The sequence below is a fragment of the Phyllobates terribilis genome, unplaced genomic scaffold (genome assembly GCF_046119375.1).
Source record: "Phyllobates terribilis strain yellow unplaced genomic scaffold, ASM4611937v1 Scaffold_7__3_contigs__length_470593459, whole genome shotgun sequence".
NCBI classification, from domain to species: domain Eukaryota; kingdom Metazoa; phylum Chordata; class Amphibia; order Anura; family Dendrobatidae; genus Phyllobates; species Phyllobates terribilis.
Genome location: NW_027362767.1, coordinates 210,655,094 through 210,674,978, shown reverse-complemented (window position 1 = coordinate 210,674,978; position 19,885 = coordinate 210,655,094). Strand labels below are relative to the sequence as shown.

At 46.8% G+C, this 19,885-nt stretch overlaps 1 protein-coding gene across 3 annotated transcripts in view; it reads right to left on the bottom strand.

The window, feature by feature from the left end:
- ASTN2 (astrotactin 2) overlaps window positions 1-19,885 on the bottom strand; it is a 1,067,984-nt gene that overhangs the window by 68,641 nt on the left and 979,458 nt on the right. For all 3 annotated transcript variants that reach the window (XM_073639713.1, XM_073639714.1, XM_073639715.1), the window contains one exon: window positions 14,033-14,174. In XM_073639713.1, coding sequence (XP_073495814.1) covers window positions 14,033-14,174 — 142 coding nt within the window. The remainder of the gene's footprint in view (window positions 1-14,032; window positions 14,175-19,885) is intronic.

Below are 19,885 nucleotides of genomic sequence, written 5' to 3'. Positions count from 1 at the left end.
ATACGTTCTGACGTATAGCCTGGGCCAACGAGATTCAGAGGTGGGGCAAATCACGCTGGAGGAGTGGTCTCAGATCAGGAACCTATGCACCCTTCTGCACAGTTTTGAAATGGCGACGAAGATGTTTAGTGCTGACGATGCCATTATCAGCATGACTATTCCGGTGATTTACATGCTGGAGCACATGTTAAACAGAATTCGGAGTCAGGTGGTGGCACAAGAGGAGGTGGAGGAAGTAGAGGAGGAGGAGTTGTATGCGGAAGGGCTAACATCTGCAAGGTCCAGACGGTCGGCAGCACCAAGGCGGCAGGCATGTGAGGGTGGGGGAGATGGTTTTACCAGGGCGCATGGTAGCAGCCAAACTAGTGAGGAAGGTGCAGGAGCCCAGGAAGAAGTGGAGGACGAACTGATGGAAGACTCATCAGATGAGGGAGACCTTGATCACATTTCTGTTGTGCGAGGTTGGGGGGAGAGGACAGAGGAAGGAAGCATGATTGTTACCTCGCCACCAACACAACAGGGACTTGGTGCTCCTGGATGCGCAACACACATGAGTGCCTTCTTGCTGCACTACCTGCAACATGACCCTCGAATTGTGAGAATTAGAAATAATCCTGACTACTGGGTTGCCACACTGTTAGATCCCCGGTACAAAAGTAAATTTGCAGAAATTATTCCTGCCATAGAAAGGGATGCACGCATGCAGGAGTATCAGCAGAGACTGTTGCAGAATCTTACATGTGCTTTTCCACAAAATACCAGTGGTGCACGTAGTGAATCTCACAGTTCCAACTTGCCAACCGTGGGACCGTCAAGTGTTCAGCACTCAAACCGTAACAGAACCACAGTATCTGCTGGTAACATCAATTTTGCGGAATCATTTCACCACTTTTTTAGCCCATCCTTTGCAAGGCCACAGGAGACAAGAAGTCTGACACATAGTCAACGCCTAGAGACGATGGTACAGGAGTATCTCCAAGTAAACATTGAAGCCACGACTGTGTCACTGGACCCTTGCTCTTTTTGGGCTTCCAATCTGGATAAATGGCCGGAGCTAGCCACTTACGCCTTGGAGATCTTGTCATGCCCCGCAGCCAGCGTTCTGTCTGAACGTGTGTTCAGCGCTGCTGGTGGTGTGCTGACAGATAAGCGCACGCGGCTCTCCACTGATAATGTAGACAGACTCACGTTCATAAAGATGAACAAATCATGGATCCGAAACGACTTTTCTACCCCTGTGTCATCCTGGGGAGAGTAAAAGCTTGATGATTGGTTAAAATCACCCTACCAACCGTTTTAAGCTTTCAAATTACTAATCATGTTTATCTGTATCTTGACTGGAAAATAATTTGGGCTTTGTAGCAGTGTGCAGCACTGATCCTATTAGGCCATCTATAATAAGCTTCACCAGATTTAAAATTAAAAATAATTTTTAGCTGCATCTAGCCCGGAAAATAATTTTGGGGCTCCGAGATGCGCAAGACACATAAGTGCCTTCTTGCTGCACTACCTGCAGCATGACCCTCATATTGTCAGAATTCGAAGTAATCATGACTACTGGGTTGCCACACTCTTAGATCCCCCAAACTTTTCGATCAACCTTTTCATTTTAATAAAGACCAAAAAAATGGTCATTTTTGAAATTATAAGCATTAGCAGGTTGTTAGAAACTGAAATCAAACAGTTTTCAACTCAAAACTTTATTCTAGGTGATGTTACATTTTCACATAGGACCCCTTGTTCGAAAGGAGCTTCTGAACTCTCTCGTCCATTGAATTTGTCAGGTTTTGGATGGTTTCTGCTTCAATTGTTTTGCATGAGGACAGAATACCCTCCCAGAGCTGTTGCTTAGATGTGAACTGCCTCCCGCCATCATAGACACTCCTTTTAATGATGCTCCAAAGGTTCTGAATGGGGTAGAGGTCAGGGGAGCATGGGGGTCACACCATAAGTTTGTCCCCTTTTATGCCCATATCAGCCAGAGATGCAGATGTTTTATGTGCAGCATGAGATGGTGCATTATCATGCAGAAAAATGATCTTGCTGTGAAATACACGGTTCTTCTTCTTGAACCATGGCAGGAAGTGCTGTTTGAGAAAATCCACATACATTATGGAGTTCATCTTTAGCGCCTTCAGGGATCCTAAAGGGGCCGACAATCTCTCTCCCCATGATTCCAGCCCAAAACATTACTCCACCTCCTCCTTGTTGGCGCTGTAGCCGTGTTTGCGTGGGGTGTCCATCAACCAGCCATCCTCCACTCCATTCATCTGGACCATCGAGCGCTGCACGGCACTCATCCGTGAACAAAACAGTTTTGAAATCAGTCTTCATGTAATGTTTGGCCCACTGGAGCCGTTTCTGCTTGTGTGAAGTGGATAGAGGAGGTCGACAGGATGGCATATGCACAGCTGCAAACCTCTGAAGGACCCTGCATCTTGTTGTTCGGGGGACGTTGGAGGCACAAGCAGCTTCAAAAACTTGTCTGCTGCTATGACAAGGCTTTTTTGCCGCTGCTCTTTCAACCTGACGTAATTGCCTGTAGGAAAGAGTCCTCAATTTGCCCTTATCAGCACGCACACGTGTGTACTGTGAATCAGCTACATACTTCTTGATTGCCAAGACACTTCATCCTGATCATCGCACAATGTTGATTGTAGTCATGCCTTGACCTAAACACTCCACAATTTGTTGCTTACAGTGATATAAAGAGCCCTGACACACATCACCATCAATGAGTTTAACTGACAAACAAACAAATTCTTCCCTTATCACTCCTAAACACTTTTTGCATAATAATTTGGAACGCGGTGTACATGTGCTTTTCCACAAAACACCAGTGGTTCACGTAGTGAATCTTACAGTTCTAACTTGCCAACCGTGGTCTGTATGGAATTGTTCAATAAAGGGCCCAAAATTAAGATAACATAGATGGGAGAGGTCTCTATGAATAGGAATTCCTAAGTATTTGATACCCTGTGAGGGCCAGGCAAAGGGAAAGTTGGACTGGATGGAATCCTATATGGATTTAGGGAGGTAGACATCGAGGGCCTCAGACTTCGCTGCATTGATTTTAAAATTTTACCATGTAACAAAGTGATCTATTTCAGCCATAACAGCAGGGATGGATATATGTGATTGAGTGATATATACTAGGACATCATCAGCAAATAGAGAGCACTTGTACTCGGTGCCTCCCACCTCAATCCACCTAATATTGGGGTTATGGCGAATTGATGAGAGCAGGTGCTCCGTCACTAGGATGTATAAGAGAGGGGACAGAGGACATCCCTGCCTTGTCCCATTGGTGATTGTGAAAGGTGATGAAAATGTTCTGACGCACCCCCTGGGCCTTGGGACACCCGGAGCCGGACACTTTTTGGTGGATGCTGGTGGTTGTAGTCTTCGTGGCGGCGATCCGGTTCCGTGGCTCAGGGCGGTCAAACCAGTGGCGGAACTATTTATGTGGTTTTGATGTTTAAATGTCCGACTACGCCACCCGTGGATTGCGGTCAGAGTGAACCGCCGCTACAGGGCAGACCGCTAAGGCTGGTGTTGTGGGTGCAGCAGAGCGTAGCATAACTCCCCACGGGAGGAGTATAGCCTCAGGGCAGTGTATGCGGAGGATGGGGGTGATGGTGCAGGGCAGCAGCAGTAACGACACGGAGTCAGTGATGCAGTTCAGGGCCTTTACTCACAGTTCTTATTATCCAGACCACGTCTGCAGGTAACGGCTGCCCACGTCGTACTGTGCTCACCAGGTGAGGGGCTCAGACAACTCCCAGATAACTTTGGAGCGCTTCACAGGACCCCCTTTGTGTGTCCTTTGTCTGGCCTTTCTTACCAACACTTCTGTCCGGCTGCCTCGGGCCTCCTCTTGATAAACTTGGCGCCAGTTTCCCTGACCCTATGTGGTGCCTTCCTAGCGGGTGGAGCAAGGGGCTGCGCCACATAAAATGTCAGAGCCTCCGGTTTCTAGCTGAGGGTCGTTTCCTGCCTCCACTAGTTCGGGGACCGGTCTCCCCCTTTGACCTGACCCCTCCACGCAGGTGGATTCGGGCGTGCGGTGGCGACTCGCCCGTCCGCACCCCTGGGATCCCTTCATTCCTCGTTCCTGGAGCCTTCTCCGCTCCTCTTCCTTCCTTCTCCCTCTTGCAGGCCTGGGCCTCTGTTACTAGGCCCGCCTTCGGAGCAGAGCTCATGCAGAGCACCTGCTCCCTGCCACTTCTGCTCAGACTTCTCTGCACTGAACTAAGATGGTGCCCACCTTTTATACTCCCTTCTCAATGCACCCAGGAACTGCTTCCTCCCTGCTCCTGCACTGCAGGGTTCCCCTTCCTCAGTGTTCCCTCCCCCCACTCCAGCCAGGGACAGGGACTGTCGTGCCCATCTCAGGGGCATATTGGTCGCCCTGCCCCACGGCAATGTGGTGTAATGCATGCAGGTGTCGGGTCCTGATCCACACTCCATCCTTATCTGAGAGTGAGATATCACACCTCTGGGTGAGGTGCAATACGTCTGTAGCAACCGAGCCCTCGGTGCTACAGTTCCATTTATCTTCAGCCTAGGTGACGTATTGTGATACAGGGCCGTGATTTTGGCTATAAAAGGGTCCCATAGACCCCTACCCCAAGCTTTTTAAGAGAATCATATATGGCGTGCCAGGAGACTCTATGGAATGCTTTCTCAGCATCCAACGAGAGTATCTACTTACAAATTTTTAACTGCATCTAGCCCAGGAAATACTTTGTGCCTAGTAGCAGTGTCTGCTAGTCAGCGGATTATCCCAGCTGTTAAGCAAGCTACACCACCTGTAGTTTGGACACTTAATTTTTTCAAAGGAAATGCTTCGGGACCACGGGATACTTAGTGAAGAGCATCAGGAGGCACCCCAAGGCATAGGGGCTGGGACTGGCACTAGGATGCCTTGCGGTGGACAGCCGAGCTCGATCCTTATAAAAGCTTTTTAACTGCAGCAGCTTTAGTGGACGCTACTGGAGCTGGAATTACGCGGCTGCTGGCATGAGACTTGCCCTCCAATAGATCCTTGTAAATGGATTTAAAGTGTATTCATTCAAATTAGAGGGACAATTTAAATTAAAAAGCTTAGAGCTGCCTCCACCACAGGGGGGCTCTCTCGACCCACCAGCGGACAGGCACCAGTATTGGGAGAGGGGGGCTGGCCGTCAGGGTTCACCGCGGCTCTGGCACAAACCCGGCGACACGGAGGTGGCACGGGCAGGAGCGGACTGGCCGTCTCGGCTTCTCACTTTTTGGATTTTAGAAGGGCATGACATGCCTATATCTGTGTCTCCCCCTCCTTTTACTCCTCCACCTCTTTTCTTTTCGCATGACTATATGTACTTGTCACTTTTCCATGTGTTAGTTGTGTCTTCTGAGCAGTTTGTCAGCTTTTGGACACCTTTGAAGGTGTTTTCTATGTGTTTCTATGTGTTTTTGTTTGCCTGCCATTGGTTTTAACGGTGTTCGAAGGTGTTCGACGAACAGTTCGATGAACAGTTCGGCGAACACACGGGTGTTCGACGAACCGAACCGAACTCGAACACTACGGGGGTGGCTCAACACTAGTGAGCAGTGCTCCGGCCTCGGAGGAGGAGGCATCAACCTCCAGGTAGAACTGCTTGTTGCAATCCAGACGGTGTAGCACTGGAGTGTAGGAGATGGGAGCAGTCCGGGAGGAAAAATGAGGAAAGAATAGGCGGTAATAGTTTGCGAAACCCAGAAACCGTTGAATCGCCTTCAATCCCTCCGGTCGGGGCCACTTTAAGATGGCAGACACCTTTTTGGGATCTATGAACAGACCGGTCACAGAAATTATGTAACCGAGAAACAGCAAGAAGGTCTTCTCAAAGAGGCATTTCTCGTATTTGGCATACAGGCGATTCTTCCAGAGCCTCAGCAGAACCCGACGAACATACCTCCGGTGTGAAGGCAGATCCGGGGAGAACACCAAGATGTCGTCCAGGTACACCACCACGCAGGAATACAGGAGATCTCAGAAGATGTCGTTAACTAGCACCTGGAAGATGGCGGGAGCATTACAAAGACCGAAGGGAATCATGCGGTATTCGTAGTGACCATCCCGGGTGTTGAATGACGTCCTCCACTTGTCTCCCTGGCGAATCCAGACCAGATTGTACGCCCCCCGAAGATCGAGCTTGGTGAAGATTTTTGCGCCTTTTAGGCGGTCAAACAACTTTGAAATAAGAGGAAGGGGGTACTTATTTTTGACGGTAATCTGGTTTAGACCCCTATAGTCAATACAAGGACAAAGCGAGCCATCTTTCTTCTTGACGAAGAAGGATCCTGCTCCAACTGGAGAGGTGGATTTCCGGATAAATCCCCTAGCAAGATTCTCCTCAATGTACTCAGACATAGAGCGGGTCTCGGCCAACGACAAGTGATAGATTTGCCCACGAGGAGGTGAGGCACCAGGTATTAGGTCGATGGGGCAATTATACGGCCTATGAGGTGGTAGTGTCTCAGCTTCCTTTTTGTCAAAGACATCCACATAGGACTGGTAGGGTGCCGACAGGCCAGGTAGGTTAGCCGGCGTAGACGGGGGTCGAGCAGGACAAACCGGAACCAGACAGGATTCATAGCATTCCTGACCCCAACGGAGCACTTCACCAGATCTCCAATTCAGGACGGGCTCATGTCTCTGTAACCAGGGCACACCAAGCAAGAGGGGATGAGAGAGACCGAACAGCACATGAAAGGAGATCTTCGCCGAGTGCAGCATTCCCATCTGAGGAGTTACAGGCTCAGTGACCAGCAAGATGGTCTCCGGAAGAAGCTTCCCATCCACTGAGGAAACCGCCAAAGGTTCAGCCAGACGTATGGTAGGAATCTGATAACGCTCCACAACGACCTGTTGAATGAGATTCCCTGCGGCTCCGGAATCCAGAAAGGCAGTCTCGAAGAAGCGGGTCTCACCACTGGTGACAGAAATGGACAGTGTCTACGACCTCTCCGAGCGGTCGTAGACACTGGAGTTTCCCGGTCTCTTCAGGCAGGAACGGATCAGATGCTCTATACTGAAGCAGTAGAAGCAACTCCCCTCGGCGCGGCGTGTCTCCAGGCAAGACTTGACCATCTTGGCTTGGTAAATTTGCATTGGCTCTGGAGAAGACACTCGGGGAATTGCTGGTTGTGAAACAGGCCTCTGGAAGGTTGGAGCGAGACGCGGAGGTCTTCTCTCCCGGGTCGTCTCTTTAGCATGTTCCAGAAAGTGGATGTCGATCCGGGTAGCTAAAGACACCAGGTCGTCCAGGGTGGGAGGTATGTCTCGGCTGGCTAGCTCATCCTTGATCCGTCCAGTAAGGCCCTCCCAAAAGGTGGACACCAGTGCCTCATTATTCCAGGCCAGTTCAGATGCAAGGGTGCGGAAATGCACGGCATACCGTCCCACAGAGGGACTCCCTTGATGGAGTGAGGAGGCAGTAGAAGATCTTCGACCAGGTTCATTGAACACCTTCCGGAAAGCTGCGAGGAAGGCCTGGAGATCAGACACTCTCCCACACAGGGTTAAGCCACGCCAACGCCTCTCCAGTGAGGTGAGACATGATGAATGCCACCTTGGCCCGGTCGGAGATGAACTGGTGTGCTAGAAGTTCAAAGTGCAGCGTGCACTGATTTATGAAGCTCCGACATAGGACAGGGTCACCATTGAAACGTGGAGGCGCAGAAAGCCGGGGTCCAAAGCCGGGTGTCAAAGTGCCACAGGGTTGAGGTGCCGTCGGAGTGGGTACTGCCGAAGTGGGTGCCGCTCGATTAGAGACGGACACCGTCTGAGTAGACAGTGTGTCCAGGCGGGATCTCTGACGAGAGACCTCCTGGTACAAGTCAGAGAGTGAAGGAGCCTGAGAGCCACTGAATTCCATGGCCTGTGCAAACTGTTACGGGTCCGGGTGGTGGAACCTCTGCGCTTTGATGCAAGGAAGGACCAGAGGGGCGTAACTAAGTGCCTACTCGGACTGACCCAGGTCACATGGCGGCTTAGTCGACTCCGTGAACCATGGAGGGACCGAGCAGGTGAGCCAGGTGCCACTCTGGGACTGACCTTGTGTGAGAGCAGGTGACTCCCACGGGTCAGAGCACAGGAGCTGACCGGTACAGCGGATGAGCACGGCAGGTAGGCTGGCGGGTGATCCGGGTAGACAAGCAGGCGGGTACGATGGATAGCCAGACAAGTACTCCGGGTAAATGAACAGGCGGGTAAGGCAGGTAACTGGCAGGTGCTCTGGGTAGGCAGGCTGGCGGGCACGGCAGGTAACCTGGCAGGTGCTCCGGGTAGGCTTGCTGGCGGGCACAGCGGGTAATCTGGCAGGTGCTCCGGGTAGGCAGGCTGGCGAGCACAGCGGGTAACTGGCAGGAGCTCCAGGTAGGCAGGCTGACGGGCATGGCAGATAACCTGGCAGGTGCTCCGGGTAGGCAGGGTGGCGGGCACAGCGGGTAATCTGGCAGCTGCTCCGGGTAGGCAGGCTGGCGGGCACAGCGGGTAACTGACAGGTGCTCCGGGTAGGAAGGCTGGCGGGCACGGCAGATGGACAGACTGGCGGGCAGGACTGTTAGACAGACTGGCGGGCAAGGAACAAGATAATTCGCCATTGTAAATGCATCCTAACAATCCTCCAATGCACTGTTTCTCATGGAACTTTGTAACTGTTTTTCTTTTTACTTAGTTCCTCTCAGTTGATTTACGATTACAAACCACATCAAGAAGAACTGAGAATCTTAGGAAAAAGAAAGATAAAAAGTTATAAACTCTCCTCCAGAACTAAGTTACTAACAGATTCTTAGTTAACGCGTTCTGCAGCCATCAATGTACAGGGAAACAAAGAATGTGTAAAAGTCAAATGCTGTAAAGTTGTTTGTGAAAGCCAAATATAAAAAAACATATTTTTAGCCTAAAATAAATGCATTTATGTGAAAAGTAACAACTGTCCACAAAAATTAGAAATTACATTTTGCTTAGTTTTAAAAAAATCCAATCTTGCTATCCAAAAGCTAAAAAAAAAAGTAAAGTGGGTTGTCATTTTACTGTAGTCAATTACCTTACTGCCAAATACTGATTAGACTTGACATATATTTAATAAAAGCCGTACTGATTATCAATTAACTTAGAAGCGAGGGAGAAATCAGATGGTGCCACTTTTGTGTAATAGTAGATGGAATGGTTTTAGTACAAAAACTACTAACAAAATATTAACAGAATACAAGTATACTTGTTTTTCTAATTTTAGGATTTTGAACTGATGATAAAAAACAAAGGTTAACATTGTGTTTCTACATTTAATCAAAATGAATCTGTTTGAAGAGGATCTATCACCGGGCCAAACATAGCCAGAATTTGCTCTTTTTTTTCATTCCCGCTGATTCTATGAATATTCTGCTTTTTTTTATATTAAATCCACCATACAATTTCAGAGATATGGATCTTTTTAGTGCAACTTCTTATGGCTATCCGGCGCCATTTTACTGAAGACACATTTGCAGTGGGTCTTCAGCAAAATGGCGCCGGAAAGAGTGGTGCTCCGGCGACGCACTTCTCCCTCGACCTCCGGCAGAACAGGACACAGCAGCGCTGGAGCACAGGGAAGAAAGGTGAGTATAACTGTTTATTTTTTTGTATGTGTGTACAGTGTGAAAGGGATGAGGGGGCCACACATACCAGGATTGTGGAGTACAATGCATACCAGGATTGTGGGGTTCCACGCATACAAGGATAGGGGGGTGAGGGGACCATGCATACAAGGATTGCGGTGTGAGGGGACCATGCATACAAGGATTGGGTGGTGAGGGGCACCACGCATACAAGGACTGGGGGTGAGGGGATCATGCATACAAGGGTGAGGGGACCACGCATACCAGGATGAGGAGCCAATGCATACCAGGATTGGGGGATGAGGGGTGCCATGCATACCATTATTAGGAGGTGAGGGGTGCCATGCATACCAGGTAATGGGGCGATGAGGGGTGCCATGCATACCGGGATTGGGGCGATGAGGGGTGCCATGCATACTGGGATTGGAGCGATGAGGGGTGCCATGCATACCAGGATTGGGGCGATGAGGGGTGCCATGCATATCGGGATTGTGGCGATGAGGGGTGCCATGCATACCGGGATTGGGGCGATGAGGCGTGCCATGTATACCGGGATTGGGGCGATGAGGGGTGCCATGCATACTGGGATTGGGCATGAGGGGTGCTATGGATACCGGGATTGGGCATGAGGGGTGCCATGCATACCGGGATTAGGGATGAGGGGTGCCATGCATACCGGGATTTGGATGAGGAGTGCCATGCATACCAGGATTCGGATGAGGGGCCATGCATACCAGGATGGGGATGAGAAGTGCCATGCATACCAGGATGTGGGTGAGGGGTCCATGCATATCAGGATGAGGGATACCATATATACCAGGATAGGGATGAGGGATGGGGTACCATGCATACCAGGATTGGGGGTGAGGGGTGCCATGTATACCAGGATTGGGGGTGAGGGGTGCCAGCATACCAGGATTGGGGATGAGGGGTGCCATGCATACCAGGATTGGGGTTGAGGGGTGCCACGCATACCAGGATTGGGGGTGAGGGGTGCCATGCATACCAGGATAGGATGGTGGGGACAGGATGGGGACAGCACAAATACCAGGAGGGGGGCAGCACATACCAGCATGGGAGACCATATACCAATAAAAATGCTCGCCACCCGGGTGTAGGACGGGTTCAATAGCTAGTTTTATATAAGGCTAAATAAGTGCTTAATGTTAACATCCCGGGTGGTCTAGGGAGAGGAAGGAATTAGTGATCTCTACGGTGGCTCAGTAGTTAGCACTGTAAGGTGGCTCAGTGGTTAGCACTGTTGCTTTGCAGCACTGGGGTCCTGGGTTCAAATCCCACCAAGGACAACATCTGGAAGAGGTTTGCATGTTCTCCCTATGTTTGCATGGGTTTCTTCTGGTTTCTTCTAACACTCCAAAGACATATTGTTAGAGAATTGTGAGCCCCAATGGGGGCAGCGATTATAATGTCTGTAAAGTGCTGTGGAATTAATGGTGCTATATAAGTGAGCAAAATAATAAATAAATCTTATTTCCTGGTGGTCTATGGGTTCAAAGTAGGTTAATCTACTCTACAGGGTCAAATAAAGCTTTGAAAGAAGACTGAACACGAACAGTCAAACTCAGAGTCAGAGGTGCAGAAGGTTTTCGGCTCCACTATGTATAGGTCCCTGAAGTAAAGAGGGTCCTTGGCATTTGCCCAGTTTGCTGCCCCCTAAAACCTTCTGTGATCAGACATCTAATTCAAGATACAAATCACAAAAGTCTATGGACTCCATTGGTAAAAGAGGCATATAAAATACTGATCTGAAAACATCACATCTATCTGAGACAGGTGAATTATATCGCACTCCTATATCTTGGCAAAGTATCATCGTTGCAAAGAAAAAATTACAACTTTGAACTAAAAACACCTAAATTGAAAGATAATATATTACCAGATTTCAAACAATATGAAAGTTGAGGCACATACCATCTACTGTATATAAAGTATCACTTGACGGGAGTGAATAATAATTATTAAGGACATTAGATAATAATAATATATTGCTGCTTCAGACAGCGAGAGAATAATAACAAGCAAATAAAAAAGATCAATTATGATAGAAAGTGCAAGCAGCCATGAAGTGTATGTAAAGTTATTTCAAGGTGATATAAAAATGAAAAGCCAATGTACAGGGTGGGCCATTTATATGGATACACCTAAATTAAATGAAACAACAGATGCTGGAAGCCTGTGCTAGCATTTCTTCTGCGGTGTTGCTATCAGTTTGTCAAGAGTGGGAGAAGAGGGTTGCATTGACAATCCATCACAATGGGCAGCACTTTGAACACATTTTAAAAGTGGTCATAAACTTGTAAATAACTCATGAAAGAATAAAGTTACATTAAAACCAAGCACACCATTGTTTTTCTTATGAAATTCTCAATAAGCTTGATGTGTCACATGACCCTCTTCCCATTGAAAAAAATAAAGTTGGATCCAAAATGGCCAACTTCAAAATGGCCCCCATGGTCACCACCCATCTGGAAAAGTTTTCCCCCTCCCATATAGTAATGTGCCACAAACAGGAAGTTGATATCACCAATCATTCCCATTTAATTTAGGTGTATCCATATCAATGGCCCACCCTGTACAATCTAAGGCCGAGTCGTGAAAATTCATTGAATAACCAATTCAAGCTGGCAAATTTCAATTAAAGGGGCTGTCCCATGTAGGATGTTAAAGAAGCACTCCAGATTTTTTTCTTAATTCATCCTTTTACTAATATAACTTAACTAGCCCTACCTTATTTAGCTGCCCTTTTCTATCAGCAATTTCACAGTGTAGTTTGCTTCAGTTAGATCATGTGATTTCATGGTGACCGCTTGGAAATGACATGTCTTTATGTTCCATGAAGGGGGTCACCATCTCAGTCAATAAAAGGTGTATGATATAATTGCATAGAATGTACCAAAGTAGTTACATACAGGGGGGTGGAGAAACTCCTATCACAGTTAATGATGATGACTGTAGTAAATAGAACTTGTTACTCTTTTTCGAATTGTTAAGTATAGTTGTTCTGCTTATTGGTAGGCAATCTAAAAATGTGACGTTCCGGTCAGATTGAGTGAACATTCTCAAATATTGGATTGCAGGAGCTAATAAGAAAGCAAAAGGGAAGCGCAGTGAGTGGCGGAATGACAATTGCCTTTGCAATTTGAAAAAGAGTGCCAGGTAGAGAGGAGCGGATCGATTCATGGGACTTTGGTACAGGTCAATGGCATCTGGCATCTAGATGGGGGGCCTCTTATCTTCCGGCATTCCCCAGCGTAGCTTTTGATTAGCCAGGGCTGCCGCGCAGATGATGTTGTGCCATCTCTGACAAATCAAATGCTGTGACGGGAACTTCTGAAGGTGAGAATTTCGTGGGCCTTCTGTCTAGCCATCACTTACCACTTATCTGGACACTGGATCAGAGTCCCATGAACCATCCGCTCATCTCTATTGTCAAGCTCTTTTAACTATGGTATAAAGGGTAGGACCCTACTTGAGCACATTGCATTCGGTCTGGAGTGGCATGTACTCTCTTCTGCTTAATGATGATGACTAGACAGCTCCTGCCATACAGTTATAATGGAGACAATCATAGTTCCGCCTCCTAAGTGTATGTTTATAAAATATTTACCTATTCAGATAAATATGCCAGGGAGAATAACCACAGTGTCATTCTACCAGACAGAGATGGTACTGGCACCAGCTGGTTTTGTGATGCTGTACTGATGCATCACATTATAGCATAGAGGAATAACATACAGGATAAGAGATAGGAATCAAGATGGAGGCCGAAAGGAAGAAACAGGAGGCAGAACTGATTGGAGGTAAGTACACTGGAGATAAAAGAAGGGCAGAATGTGACAATCAGGTGGGCTGCAGTTATAGAAAAAACTGAGTGTACATTGATTCGTATACTAACTAATTTTAAAGGGTCTCTGTCGTCAAGTGGAAGAAGTGCTATGGCTGCCACAGGCATGGCTCAGAACGGTATATTGGGTTGCCATGTATCATTGATCGCATACATATGCCAATGGAGAGGCCCCAATTATTGTGAACTGAGTTGCACACATGCGCAGTAGGAGCAGAGAAGTGCCAGCGCATGCGCATTGACTGTGGCTTTCACTATTCTTCTATGACGTGACTTTTATCCTGTGTAATATAATAGACATCGGAGCATGCAGCAGATTGTACGAATAATGCAAAGGTTATTTTGCGTCAGGATTCTTAATGGTCCGATCAGAGAAAATCATCAACATACTCTAAAGACACCTAAAATATGCAAACCCAACCTTACTATTCTGTCTCTGAAGACACCGTGGCTTGTCTGATGCCTACGGTGTGACGGGTGCAGCTTTTCTCGCAATATCTTTAGCTTATTGATTTCCTTTTAGAGTTGGTCTCAGCTTACTTGTAAATACTGTCTGCTTCCAAGCACTTGAAAATGACCGAGTAAAGATTGTTGTCTGATGTCCCACCATGGCTTCTCCCAGCTGCAATGCACGCCGTACCCAAACCAGACAATAAATCATCGGTGAGGCTGAGCGACTCTCCTGGCAAGAGACAAAAGAAACAAGAAAAGAACTCGTTACGAAATAATCATCATGGTCTAACATCGTTAGAATCACAAGTGTAAGACATGTAGGATATCTGAGAGGGAAGGAGGGGTGAATTTACCAGAAAAAGGACAACCATTAGGACATAACATAAATAGAACAATTCATGCCAATCTATGTCATGTTTACATGATCTACATGTGCACAAAAAAAGTTTTCAATAGACCACTTATACGCTCACTTTCGACAACCCCTTAGAGTATGTGCACAAGACGCCTTTTTCCGGTGGATTACACCTGGAACCCGCCTGAAAAAGCTCTAAAAATGCAATGTCAAAATGACTTGATGTTCTGGTTTTTGTCACTTCTATTAATTCCCTCAGTCTTTGAAAGCCATGAAGTGTCTAAATGAAGTGACCGATCCAATTCTTCTGGTGGCTTCCAACAACGTTTTCCTGAAGCATCTTCAGGAATATGACTTTGGGGGCCACCTTATATCTCCAAATGGTAAGATCCCATCTTGGAAGCTGACCCAGCTTTATCCTGGATCCCACTGAGTCCAGATTCACAACATCTTTGCGAATCACAAACTAAAAGTTGCAGAAAGATCTGAAGGTACGAAGCTTCCAGGACATGTTGCAAGTTGTAGCTTCCAAGGAAGATGAGAGGTCTTTTTTCATACTGTCTTCATCGAAAAGGTTACATGGCAGTTGTTAAAGATGCACTCTGATCAAAAGTTTTATCCTCTTAACATACTGCAGTCATCACCATCATATGAAGGAAAACAATCACCTCTGTGATCAGTATCTGGGGCTGTGCTTGGTGCTGCCCATAGAGTTGATCTTCAACAGATTAAGAAACTGACAAACTCCATGGATGGAGCCTATGACTGTTATTGAAATGAATGGTGGCTATATTGGACACTGATATATTTTTCATGTATTTTGTACATTTTGAGCTGTTTGGTTATTATTCTCACTTTTATTCTCTCAGATGACAATAAACAATTGAGATGGAAAATAGACATTTTTCATTTAGTTGGATAATAATTCTGCACACATAGACATTCTCTTAAGAGAATAAAATATTAAATATTCAGGTTTAATGTTTATTAATCTTTTGGATTGATCGACAGCAGTGTAGTTGTTTAACAGTACAATAATTAATCATCAAAAATACAAATTGCCTAATATTTGTGTACACAGTGTACTAGACAATGGACGGAGTGTCAACAGCATTTACATTAGACTATAAACTGACCAGTGGCAGTGTTTACTATAGACTATGGAGTGATCGGTGGCAGGGTTTATAGTAGATGATGGATAACTAGTGGTAGTGTTTATGTAGCACCCTGAGGGCTCGGTTGCTACAGAGTTATTGCATCTCATCCAGATGTGCGATATCTCACTCTCAGGTAAGGATGTAGTGTGGATCAGGACCCCGACACCTGCATGCATTACACCACATTTCCGGGGGACAGGGCGACCGATATGCTCCAAGTAGAGCACGACAGTCCCTGTCCCTGGCTGGAGTGGGGGGAGGGAACACCGAGGAAGGGGAACCCTGTAGTGCAGGAGCAGGGAGGAAGCAGTTCCTGGGTGCACCTAGAGGGAGGTATAAAAGGTGGGCACCATCTTAGAACAGTGTTCAGTCAGAGGGAAGAAGTGACAGAGCAGGGCCTCTGTGGAGCTCTGCTCCGGAGGCGGGCCTAGCCTGTGAGGCCCTGCCAGGACCGAGAGAGAGAGAGAGGGAAGGAGGCTGGGAGCAGAGGCTCTGCATGGGCTCTGCTCCGCAGGCAGGCCAGAGAGATCGGCTGGAGCCTGGAGGAAGGAGAAGGAAGGAAGAGGAGCGGAGGAGGCTCCAGGAACAAGGAACGAAGGGCCCCAGGGGTGAGGAGCGGCGAGTCGCCACCTCACGCCCGAATCTACCTGCGTAGAAGGGTCAGGCCAAAGGGGGAGACCGGTCTCCGAAACTAGTGGAGGCGGGGAACTACCCTCAGCTAGAAACCGGAGGCTGTGACATTTCATGTGGCGCAGCCCCTCGCTACACCCGCTAGGAAGGCACCATATAGGGTCAGGGAAACTGGCGCCAAGGTTTACCAGAGAAGGCCCGAGGCAGCCGGACAGAAGCGTGGTCACTGGCGAGGTACGACAGGCCAGAGAAAGGACACACAAAGGGGGTCCTGTGAAATGCTCCAAAGTTATCTGGGAGTTGACCGAGCCCCTCACCTGGTGAACACGGTGCGACGCGGGAAGTTACAGCCGGCCGGAGTAACGTGGAGTAACGAACTGTGAGTAAAGATCCTGGACTGCATTACAGAGACTCTGAGTCATTATTCCCGCGCATCATCACCCCCATCATCTATACTTGCTGCCCTGAGGCTATACTCCTCCTGTGGGGAGTTATACTATCCACTGCTGCACCCACAACACCAGCCTCAGCGGTCTGCCCTGCAGCGGCGGTTCACTCTGACCGCAATCCACGGGTGGCGTAGTCGTACATTCAGTATACAGACTGCCATTTAGTTTGACCACCCTGAGCCATGGGACCAGGTCACCGCCACGGTGACTACAACCCCCAGCATCTACAGAAAGACCCGGTTCCGGGTTCCCCACGCGGCCCAGGGGGCGCGTCATTTACATTAGACTAAAGTCAGGTAATCCACAGCAATATATACATCTAAACTAACAGTCCTTCTGGGGACAAATCCAGCTGCATATATTACTGGTGATAGCAGGAGTTAGGCAGGGTTTGTGGACAGAGTATACAGCACAAAAGGGTCCACTGCACGTTCTGTCTGCTGCTGCTGTTACAGATATCCATAGCCCTACATATCAGACCTATTTTTTATTTTGCTCTTAATCCTGATTATTTGCTTAAAAAATAATACAGTACTCCATTTTACTGCTCCATTTGCATGTCAGCTGAATACAGGCAGATTTTTTTTATTTTATTCGCATTGCCGTATTGTATAAGCAGAGAAACGTTTTCATCATCAAATGTGATTCCATATTACTGCGGTAATAATCGTGACATTTTTTGGAGCGTGACAAATATTTCACTCCATTTAACCCCTTTAAAGTCCATGACGTACTAATACGTGTCTGTGCCCTGGGACTTAAGAGCCTGACCCGTATTAGTACGTCATGGCGATCGTGCGCGCACACAGGCTGTGCGGGCGCGATCGCCGCTGGATGTCAGCTGATTGTCACAGCTGACACCCGGTACTATGTGCAGGGAGCGGTCATGACAACATCCGGGTCACCAGACAGCAGGAAGATTTTTTGGTCATGCGCAGTGCATCTCCAAACAATCTTCTCAATGTGCAGCGCTGACTGCCTGCATGGCACAGGTATGGTGCTCCATCCCTATGCTATGCAGGCGATCAGAATAAAAAAAGTGAAAGTGCCAGAGTGGGACAAAGTAAAAAAGTGTAAAAACTGTCAGAAAGTGAAAAAAAAAAAAAAATTGTAAAAATATTTAAAAAAAATAAAAAAAATAATCCACCAAAAATAAAAATATAATGTACCCATCAATAAATATTATTATGAAAAAATAAAACAACAATAAAAGTACACATATTTGGTATCGCCGCGTCCGGAACGAACTGACCTATAAAACTGTCCCACTAGTTAACCCCTTCAGTGAACATGGTAAAAAATAAAAATAAAAAACGAAGCAAAAAACAATGCTTTATCATCATACAGCCAAACAAAAATGGAATAACACGTGATCAAAAAGACGAATATAATTTAAAATGGTACCCCTGAAAACTTCATCTTGTCCCACAAAAAAAAGGCACCATACAGCTCCAACATCCGAAAATTCAAAAACTTATAGCTCTCAGAATAAAGTGATGCAAAAAAATAATTTTTTCTATGAAATAGCTTTTATTGTGTAAAAGCGCCAAAACATAGAAAAACGATATAAATGTGGTACCGCTGTAAACGTACTGACCCGAAGAATAAAGCTGCCTTATCAATTTTACCACACACGGAGTAGAATAAAAAAATTAAAAAAAAAAAACAATTCCTGAATTGTTGGTTTTTGTTTATTCTGCCTCCCAAAAATCGGAATAGAAAGCGATCAAAAAATGTCACGTGCCTGAAAATGGCACCAATAAAAATGTCAACTCATCCCGCAAAAAAACAAGCAGTCATATGACTCTGTCAGCCAAAATATGGAAAAAATTATAGCTCTCAAAGTATGGCGATGCAAAAACTAGATTTTACAAACTATGTGTCTTTTAGTGTGTGACAGCTGTCAATCATAAAAACCCAATATCATTCTGGTATCTATGTAGTCGCACCGACCCGAAGAATAAGATCGTCTAATCACTTATACTGCATTAGGAACGGTGTAAAAAATAAACGCTAGGGCTGGGGTTGGGGTCAGGGTTGGGGTTAGGATTGTTTTTTTTTTTTTTTTCAAAAGTAAAAAAAAAATAAAAAATGACGATATGGCAACTGGTGTTGAACGCAAGTGCTCGCTACTTGAGTTTGCATCGGGTGCTCGGGTATGCATTGAGTATCGTGGGTGCTCGAGTGACATGCTCGAGTCTCCACCCCATATGCTTCGCGGCCAAAAAAAACCTTGCGGGGATTGCCTGCCATGCACGAGCGATCCCCGCATGTTTTTTTGGGGGTGTCTAATAACTGTGAAACATGCGGGCGAGGACTCGAGCATTTCACTTGAGCACCCGTGATACATGGTGCATACCTGAGTACCCGATGCAAACTCAAGTAGCGAGCACTTGCGCTCAAGACTAATGACAACTTATTCAATATGATGACCTAATGTCATCAAATTCTGTGTCGTACCTCTGGGTTCAAAATGTTCACTATACCCCTTGATAAAATCCTTGAGGGGTGTAGTTTCCAAAATGGGGTCACTTGTGGGGGGTTTCACCTATTTAGGCACATCAGGGGCTCTCCAAACGCGACATGGTGTCCGCTCTCGATTCCAGACGATTTTGCGTTCAAAAAGCCACACAGTGCTCCTTCCCTTCTGAACTCTGCCGTGCGCCCAAACACTGTATTTTCCCCACATATGAGGTATTGGCATACTCAGGATAAATTGCACAAAAGTTTTGGGGGTCCATTTTCTCCTCTTACCCTTGTGAAAATAAAAAAATTGGGGCTAAAACATCATTTTTGTGGAAAAAGTTAGATTTTTTTTATTTTTACAGCTCCATGTTATAAACTTCTGTAAAGGACTTGGGGGTTCAAGGTGCTCACCACACATCTAGATAAGTTCCCTGAGGGGTCTAGTTTCCAAAATGGTGTCACTTGTGGGGGGTTTCCACTGTTTAGGCACATCAGAGGCACATCTGCTAATTATTCAAGCAAATTTTACAATCAAAAAGTCAAATGGCGCTCCTTCCCTTCCGAACCCTGCCGTGCGCCCAAACAGTGGTTTTCCCCCACATATGGGGTATCTGCTTACTCAGGAGAAATTGCACAACAAACTGCATAGTGCAATTTCTTCTGTTACCCTTATGAAAATGCAAAAGTGGGGGCTGAAAAACATTTTTGTGGGAAAAATGTGAAAATTTTATTTTTACGGCTCAATGTTATAAACTTCTGTGAAGCACCTGGGGGTTCAAGGTGCTCACCACACATCTAGATAAGTTCCCTAAGGGGTCTAGTTTCCAAAATGGTGTCACTTGTGGTGGGTTTCCACTCTTTAGGCACATCAGGGGCTCCCCAA